Source organism: Delphinus delphis, chromosome 6 (genome assembly GCF_949987515.2).
Source record: "Delphinus delphis chromosome 6, mDelDel1.2, whole genome shotgun sequence".
Lineage (NCBI taxonomy): Eukaryota > Metazoa > Chordata > Mammalia > Artiodactyla > Delphinidae > Delphinus > Delphinus delphis.
The window spans coordinates 20,424,017-20,433,312 of record NC_082688.1 but is presented as its reverse complement, the minus strand read 5'-3'; the positions used below and the strand labels follow the sequence as shown (position 1 = coordinate 20,433,312).

Here is a 9,296-nt window from a genome sequence, read left to right as displayed (position 1 = left end):
ATCAATATTACATAAATTAAAAAATTACACAATTAGAAATGAATATATTAATATAGAATGAGCAAACTGAGGTTAAACTTGAACTATTTTGGTAATCCTTAAATAATATTCTTCTGCTCCAAAAGCAATCAAATACTTGGTAACAGTGCCTATGTCTAGTAGAAGCCACAGAGATTAGTCTTTATCACACAGAGTACAAATGTTATGCTGTGTATGTATCCAGACTTTACATTCTCCTTAGGCTACTATTATGAAAGAAAACAGATTATCTTCGACAAGATTATAAAAATGATTTCTTTCCTATTCTGAAGCTGCTCTGTTAATTCAAAGGGAAATGAAAATATGTATGGAAGAGAAAAACAAAAATAAAAACAAGGCCTTGCTGTGTACATGCCACTGTGCTAAAAGTCTTGTTATCTTTCAAAATTCTCCTTTTAAGGTAGGTATTAATACTGCCAATTTAGAGATGAAAAAACTGAAGTTCAGTGTATTTAAAAAAAAAATCATTTGTACAATAACCGACTATGAAGGACTCAGTGTATGCTGTTTTCCCAGAGACATATACTGTGACATGTAGAACTTGTAGAACTTGTAGAAATAGCTCAATATAAATTTCAAGGGAGAAATAAGAAATATATTGAATAGCTTTGTCTTTCATACAAATATAAATGTGAGAGACAGGAAAAAAAAAGAAGCGATGTTTCTGCTGTGGAGAAGGAAAAAGCCACTGGACCTAATGAGCGTTGGGCTTGTGTATCTATCTGTGAATTATGATTTGAAACAGTTACGTAATCTAGAGATAATACAGTGTCATAGCTGAAATCATGGAGATATCAGCGGTGTTCCTTCATAGGATTTAAGAGTTAATACTTGAAAGCATTTAAAACAGTGCCAGGAACACAGCAGGGACTCAATAAATGTTTGGAGTTGTTGAGCATCTACCATGTATAGAACCAGCAGAGCCATGGGAAGCTCTCACTGTGGTTGAAGAGCAGCAGTGCCCCTTCTTGTTAATGAGCAGCATCTGCTGGTCATCCAAGGTGACGCAGGATCCCATATTTATAAGGGTCTGGCTCAGTCCACACCCCAAGAACTGTATAGAGCATGATCAGTGGTCCTCCCCAAAAGCAAACTTACAAACAAGAAGGATTAAAGAGGAGTCATCACTTTTAACAAGAATTTTTATTTATACAAAGCATTATAATTTTCTCAATATTCTTCACTCATTTATCAACAAACTTTCCACTGTATTCATTTAACAAATTAACAGTGTCACACTACATTTCACTACCTTTCAACCTCCAAGCACTCAACTTAGAGACGAACAAAAAAGTGCTTGAAGCACCAAATGGAAAGAGGAGAAAACTAGGAAAGGTCAACAGAGATCCTTCAGAAGCAGTTAAAGGGGATGGCTTAGGGGAGGAATTAAGATTCCTGAGCACCATCAGATTTCCCTTATGGTTCAGAGAGGTTTACAAAATCATTTTTAAAAGACATGAGATTAGAACTAGGGAATCAGAGGAAACCACACTTTGGGATATTAAGCAGGTCATCCAAGTTCCTGGATTGGGAGAAGTGTGAAAAAGAGGGACAGAGAAAGTGGGAATGGGGAGCAGAGGAGAGGCAGAACAGAGACAGGAGGTGAGAAGCACAGAGGGAGAAAGTTGTGCCTAGAAGAAATAAAGTCTGGAACTTGTCATGAATTGGAATAATGAAAAGCCAAGTCACAAGTCTAGGAGATGGACTACAAGAAGAGAAAGCCTGGAATTTTATACCTTCCAGGAGGTGACAACAAATCCTGAAGCTGTACAGTCGCAGGCAGTGAGGTGCATTTAAGACTAAACCATCTGTTTTACAAGAGTTGGCAACCTTACTTGACTAATTCTACTCTGTTGATTTAAAAGCGTTATGTGCCGAGAACATAGCCACCCAAGCAGGTAACATGCCTATAGGCAATATAGAAGGGGTCCAAGCCAACTGAGTCTGTAGAAACCAAAATTCAGTTAATGTTACTGTCAAGTGAGGAAACAATAGAAAAGATTTCATTGTTCTCTCGAACCCTTATAGTAATTTCCTAAAGCTAAGCCATTCTGATCACCTGAAATAAGCTAGTATTGCCCAATACTGTACAATCAAATAGGCTGACCATGATCAAACCCCAATTTTTCCTGAGCCTTGGCTGCCTCTGTGATCTGGAACACAGTCGGCAGCATAGAAGTTATTATTACTTTTTTGGGGGGTGGGAGGGAACTGGGGATCAACAACCGCCTAACTATACGTGTAAGTAAACAAGAAAGATCAAATTGACCAATTAAATTAGCTGTTCAGAATCTCTCTTGCCAAAAAGTCATAACCTTGAGACTGATTAAGCAAAACAGGATTCCGCTACTCAGATGCTCCGAGTCTGGGAAGCGCTGGTTTTGATGATAATTCTGATGATAGTTCAGTTTTTATTTCGATCTTCTGCCTAAGACTACTCTGCCCAGCACGAAAATGCTTCACACAAACGTGTACGGCGTTTCAGAGTGGTACCTTCCGAGCTACGTCTCCCCATTCTCTCAGTTGTCCACTTCCTCCTCTTCATTCTGTTCTTCTTCCTCCAGCCTCTCCTCATCTTCATCGTTGTCCTCATCCCTGCTCTTGTCTTGCTCTTCTGAATCTGTTTTTTTGTCTTTGTCCTTCTTCTTTTGCTCTGAAGCTTCCTTCTTGCCTTTTTGCTCCCTCCTGTAAGCTGTAAGGATGAAGGGGAGGGAGTTAGGAGGCAAGACTGAACCAGACTGCAGCAGCTAACTCCACTGCATAATTGGAAAAGCTGAGGCACAGAAGGAAAAATAACCCGCCCAGCACCACAAACAGTTATGCGGTGGTGCCTGCCATCGGAGTCGCATCCAATACTTTGCTTACCGGACTTAAAGGCACCCCAGCTGATAAAGACTTAGGGCCAGGTGAGCAGATCATACAGGATGAACATCTACTTGGATGAGAAAACGAAAGGGTAGTTACCTTCCAGAGCTTCTTTTAACGGGGTCACGAACCGCTGAAACTCCATCTCCTCCATGGCGGAGAGCACATCGCTGGCATTCAGTGTCTTGCGTTTCCCTTTCATCGCGAAGTTGTTGGCACTGAAAGAAGAAAGATTAAGGGCTGTCAGATGCCCTCTTGCCGCGTACGGAGTGGGTGGGAAAAGGAGCACCCAGAAGTGGCACGAGAAAGCCTGCATGCACGGATTTTTGTGACACGGTAAGTCCCTCCCTTACCTGTACAAAAGGATTAAAGTAAAGTTACTGTTTTCTTATTTTGTTTCAGAGATTGCAAGACCTGGACGAGGGCTCTGAACCTCCCTCCACTGAGGTAGAACATAATTCCTGGGGGTTGCGGGCTCCAGGCCACGAACTCCGAACAAGTGTGTGTGTGGGGGGGGGGTCTCTTTACGCCTTATGCCCAGCTAAGCTCTGCCTAGCTCAGTCCGCCTCACCAGGATGTGGCGTACAGCACGAAGACGCTGGCGGCGCGGGAGATGGCGCTCCGGGCCTCCTTGGAGATGCTGACACCGTCCGGGAGCTGTGAGAAAAGCGCGGGTGAGCAAAGCTACCGGTCCAGGACCTGTTTTCCCCTGCCCGCTCGTCCGCCCCTGGCCCGTCCGCCAGCCGGAGCTGCTCACCGCCTCCTTGATGATCCTGGTGATGACGGCATTGGGCAGGTTTAGGTCCTCGGGCCTCTCCGCCATTGCCGCGGCCGGGGCCCAGGCCTCGGACCTCCTCTTCAGGCAGCTACAGCGTCCGGACTTCCCGCGTCGACACGGTCTGACCCAACGAGGCTTCCGTCGCGCCCCGCGTTGCCCACACAGTGTCCCACAGTGCCCCGCGCGCCATAACCTTCCTCCTCCTCCAGCCCAGCTTCCGCCTCCAGTGGCTGGTGCTTCCGAGCTTTGCACGCTGCCGTGGTTTTGGCTCGAGGGGTTTCCGTCCGGCCTCACCGGCACCTGGCGTCCCTTCCCAGGCTCGTTTCTCTGCTTCACGCCACCACCGTCTCTGGAACTTGCTTAGCAAATGAAGTATGGCTCACTGGGCTTCCGTCCCTTTCCCATAGTGCTCTGCGCTGCTGCCTGGCGACGTCGCAGCCTGGTGGCTAGCGTGGGAGACGGAGGCGTGGACTGAGCTGGTGGGGCGGGGCTCCTCCCGATGAGAGGCTGGGCCCGTCGTTCACTTCACCGCGGGTCGAAGAGTGGCGTTTTTCTGTGGGCTTCGGCCGCTTGGCTTCCGCTTTAGTTTCGCGGAAGCGCGGCCCTCCGAGGCTGCATTCTCCCACTTCCCTTTTCCGGAACGAAGCGGGAAATCTTTTTTCAATTCTGCCGGCGCAAATGGTCACCTCTAATGTTTTTAGCCCTCTCGACTTTGTAGTAATGGTATTAAGAAAAACTATTACCTAAAATTTTTTTTTAACGCTCACTACTTTGCCAGCACCGTGCTAGGGCTGGCGACATAGAGATGGGCATGACTAGACCTCGGGGCTCAATTCGGGCTGGTCAGGTAACAAAAGGGCAACACGCAGCCGGTTGTAAGAATAATGTAACATTATATTCGCATTGAAAAACAAACCCTCTTACAATTGTATTTGCTTTTTAGTTAATCGATTTGTTTATCGTGCATCTTTCCTAGTAAAAAAACATTTCCATGGTTTTGCAGTGGGTTTTTTAAAAAAATTATTTATTTTTGGCTGCGTTGGGTCTTCATTGCTACACGTGGGCTTTCTCTAGTTGTGGTTCTCTTGTTGCGGAGTACGAGTGTGGGCTCTAGTGTGGGCGTCAGTAGTTGTGGCTCATGGACTCTAGAGCACAGGCTTAGTTGCTCTGCGGCATGTGAGACCTTCCCTGACCAGGGCTCGAACCCGTGTCCTCTGTATTGGCAGGCGGATCCTTAACCACTGCACCACCAGGGAAGTCCCTGCAGTGGCTTGTTGAGCTCTACCATTTTCCTATTACATTTGTAGCAATTGTCCTCACTCCCGCAAAGCAGAAACGCTTTTTTTTTCTTGAAACCTGCTGTTTCAGGCCACCCATAGTTTTCCTGTTTTTGACAGTGACATGAACACGGAGAAATATTTCCCTATTATAAAAAAAAAACAACAGCATATGAGATGATAAATGGCAACTGAAACTGCTTCAGTTAGAGATTATAGGGTTTGGTGGGAGAACTGTCCACTTGGCCAGAATACACCTGGTTTAAAGATGTCAGGAAGTGCTCAGCTCCAGCCAGTTGCTATCTAGTTGGAATTGGGCCCCTGTGTTGTTAGATATTTTAATTTTTAAGAGGAGCCAGCAATCTGGACATTATGGACTCTTTTCATCTTTGCGTAATGGCTCAAAGTGCAGACCAAACAAAACAAATCATAGGCCAGATGCAATCCCAGGCCAATAGTTTGCTATCTTTGGTTTAAATTATAAGCACTTTAGAACAGGAACTTATTTTGTTCTTTATTGTTCTCTATGCCCATAACAGGTCCCCTCACATATTTGGTAGTCAATAAATGTGTTGAGTAAAAGAAAAAAGAAATGGACTTAAAAAGTTAATAATTAAAAAGTTATTAAAAAGTTAATAACTTAAAAAGTTATTAGGGATCAGGTGGTACTGATTGCCTAAAACATTTCTAGAGAGAGAAAGATAACATTTATTGAGCACCTGTTGTATACCATACATAAAAGTACATTATTTTATTTAATGCTTCTATAATGCTACTTAGGGATTTCCCCTTCCCTACTTTATATGAGGAAACAGGCTGAGGGAGGTGAAGTAACTTGCCCAAGAGCATACAGCCAGTAAGTGAAAAGCCAGTGGCTTCTGATGCAACTGTGGGTCGACTGATTTGCTGTTTGAGCAAACCCATTCATTTCTGGTGGGTATTTTAGCCGCCTGAGTGAGAACTGGAGCATACTGAAAATTGAAGCATCTCTTCCAAAAGTTTGAGCCATCTATAGCACTTCTGTGACTCAGCCGTCGCTCAGTATCCACAGAGGATTGGTTCCAGGAGCCCCTGTGTATAACAAAATCTGAGGATACTCAAGTGCTATGTACATTACTTATAATTTGATAAGGCTTTTTGGAGATGGTGGCATCTTCTCCCTAATGATTAATGAAGGGGAAAAGGAAAGGATGCTAATATTTATTTTGAACTATATGCCAGAACTTTTTTCCTCTCTCTCTTTTTTTTTTTGCGGTACGTGGGCCTCTCACTGTTGTGGCCTCTCCCGTTGCGGAGCACAGGCTCCGGACGCGCAGGGTTAGCGGCCATGGCTCACGGGCCCAGCCGCTGCGTGACATGTGGGATCTTCCCGGACTGGGCACGAACCCGTGTCCCCTGCATTGACAGGAGGACTCCCAACCACTGCGCCACCAGGGAAGCCCTATGCCAGAACTTTTAATGTCCATTAATTAATTGTTGTGGTGATCCTGTGAAATAGACTTATCCTCATTTTGCAGCTGAGGAGACTGAAGCGCAGATTGGTTAAATCTCAGGTCACTCAGTTATTAATTTAAATGGTCAGTTAGGAGACCTTCTGGAGTCAGTCTGAACCCAAACTCTTATCACTCTACTCCATGCTGAGATAATTTCATGCTTGCTTGTTACCCAACTCCTAATTATCCTGTGACCACCATTTATCTATATGGTTCAACAGAAATATTTCATGCTTTGAGTGCAAATTAATATCTGGACTGCATGGCTAATGTATAGTATTCCCTAATTATGTGGTGATTGTTTTTCCAGAGGGCTAGAAAGCTGCAAGATTGGCTTTTGTCCTAAACCATTTGTAGCTATGGACTTGCCAGATAAAAGCCAGTGGGATGAAACTACCTGTGACCTGGCTGTTTGTCAGCATCCACAATGCTGGGCAACTCTCCGCCGAATTGAGAGGGGCCACCCTCGAATTCTGGACTCCTCCCGCAAATCTCCTCCAGATGCTGAAGGTGAATTAACCATCCCTGTCTCCTTCCGTACAAGATCCTTGAATTGTTTCTGTTTGGCTCCCTTTTGACATGTTACCTGTTTTCCTCTGGTCTGGTCTTTCAGACAGACTCCCAGTGCTCACCATTGTAAACATCACAGATTCCTGCTTCCAGGCCAAGAGACTTGCTTGTGGTCATTCATCAGGATTTACCTTCCCCAAGGCTCACTCTTTATTGTCTCAACGTTCAAAGTTTTACTCCAAATTTCAACGCAGGTAAATTATCATGGAATCTTCCTTAAAGGGCTTATGACCTCAAAATTCTGGGTTAACTTCCTTTGCTCATGTAGTAGACTTTGAGAAAGCTAGATTAAAAACGAAACATTAATGGGAGTTCCCTGGTGGTCCACTGGTTAGGACTCGGCTCTTTCACTGCTGTGGCCCGGGTTCAATCCCTGGTCGGGGAGGTGAGATTCCTCAAGCTGCATGGCGTGGCAAAAAAAACCCAAACAAACCCTCACTTAAAGGAGTGATGAATAGTTAGTGGGAAACAGAAAGAAAGTGTTCTTTTTTATTTTTTTTTTAAAAATTATTTATTTATTTATGTTTGGCTGCATTGGGTCTTCGTTGCTATGCTCGGGCTTTTCTCTGGTTGCGTCGAGCAGGGCTACTCTTCGTTGTGGTGCATGGGCTTCTCATTGCGGTGGCTTCTCTTGTTGCAGAGCAGCATGGGCTCTAGGCACGCCGGCTTCAGTAGTTGTGGCACGTGGGCTCAGTAGTTGTGGCTTGTGGGCTCTAGAGTGCAGGGTCAGTAGTTGTGGTGCACGGGCTTAGTTGCTCCACGGCATGTGGGATCTTCCCGGACCAGGGCTCGAACCCGTGTCCCCTGCATTGGCAGGCAGATTCTTAACCACTGCACCACCAGGGAAGTCCAAGAAAGTATTCTTACTTGTCTTGTAGGAGTTGGTTGAAAGAGGGGAGAGTGTATTAGTTTTCTACGGTTACCATAAAAAATGTACTATAGACTGTGGGTTAAACAACAGAAATTTATTTTCTCACAGTCCTAGAGGATACAAGTCCAAGATTAAGGTATTGGCAGAGTTGTTTTCTTCTGAGCCCTCTCTCTTTGGCTTGTAGGTGGCCATCTTCTCCTTGTGTCTTAGCATTGTCTTCCTTCTGTGTGTGTCTGTGTACTGATCTCTTCCTACAAGCACACCAGTCATATTGGATTAGGGCCCACCTATATGACCTCATTTTACCTTAATTATCTCCTTAAAAACTCTATCTCCAAATATAGTCAAATTCTTTTTTTTTTTACTTTTTTTTGGCTGTGCTGGGTCTTAGTTGTGGCACACAGGATCTTCGTTGCAGCACACAGACTTGTTTAGTTGTGGCATGCGGACTCTTGGTTGCGGCATGCATGCGGGATCTAGTTCCCTGACCAGGGATCGAACCTGGGCCCCCTGCATTATGAGCTTGGAGTCTTACCCACTGGACCACAGGGAAGTCCCCAAATACAGTCACATTCTGAGATACTGGGGGTTAGGACTTCAACATAAGAATTTTGTGGAACACAATTCAGCTCATAACAGGGAGGATCTCATCAGCTTCTGTGGGTCTTGAGAAAACTGTGTCCATATATGCTGTTTTTCTTATCTTTTATTTTTAGGTATGAAATTACTTGTAAGCTCTCGAAGGCAGAAGTAGTGGTTTCCTTTTGAATCTCCTGCAGAGTCTAGGCACCCAGTTAGAGCTTGCTGATGTTGGAAACTAAGGGACGTGTGTCTGTGGAAAACGTAGACTTAAAATTCAAAGGCCCTGTTGCCTGGAATCAAAACACTAATGGGGGCCCTTATAGTGGTTTCTTATTCCTGTTTGATTTAAGCAGCGCTTGATGATTTCTGTTAGGCTAAAAGGTAGTATAGGAGAGGGTAGGACTACTTTCTGGTTTTCTAAGACTTGAACGCTGAGAAAATGGTGGCTTCTTGCAGTCAGGGCCTGTCAAAGCAGACTATGACATCATTTGCTTAGTTGCTCATTGAATTCAGAAATATATCTTAGTGGGGTCACTTTATTGTGTGCTGGGGGTATTATGGTAAACAAGATACGGTCTTTACCTCCAAGGGGCTTTCAGCCTAGTTGGGGAGACAAAGAACCATTCAGTGTGATGTGTGTGGTGAGAGGAGTGCCCCTTTGGTATGTGGAAGCACACAGGTAGGGCTCCTAGCCCAGGGCACTGTCTTCTGTACAGATGACATCTGTGCCTAGACCTGAAAGCAGAGCAGCCTAGTAAAGTGGGGCTTATAGGTGGGTAATGCATGGGAAGAGAGTTCTAGACTATAGCACATGCAAAGGC

The 9,296-nt window shown here is 44.8% G+C and overlaps 1 protein-coding gene across 1 annotated transcript; it reads right to left on the bottom strand.

The window, feature by feature from the left end:
* Window positions 1-1,163: 1,163 nt before the first annotated feature.
* On the bottom strand, window positions 1,164-4,085 carry POLE3 (DNA polymerase epsilon 3, accessory subunit). The gene is made up of 4 exons (XM_060014285.2): window positions 3,662-4,085; window positions 3,476-3,561; window positions 3,004-3,122; window positions 1,164-2,731 (listed from the first exon to the last, which is right to left on the bottom strand). The coding sequence occupies exons 1-4, from the start codon at window positions 3,725-3,727 to the stop codon at window positions 2,559-2,561; spliced, it is 444 nt and encodes a 147-aa protein (XP_059870268.1). The 5' UTR covers window positions 3,728-4,085; the 3' UTR covers window positions 1,164-2,558.
* Between the last annotated feature and the right edge of the window lie 5,211 nt (window positions 4,086-9,296).

Bases quoted from the DNA above. Each gene is read 5' to 3' on its own strand.
- POLE3 (XM_060014285.2), bottom strand. From the start codon at position 3,727: ATGGCGGAGAGGCCCGAGGACCTAAACCTGCCCAATGCCGTCATCACC. The intron at 3,123-3,475 runs GTGAGGCGGACT...TTCTTCTTTCAG, and splicing joins GTGCTGTACGCCACATCCTG to TGCCAACAACTTCGCGATGA. The intron at 2,732-3,003 runs GTAACTACCCTT...TCATCCTTACAG, and splicing joins GTTAAAAGAAGCTCTGGAAG to CTTACAGGAGGGAGCAAAAA.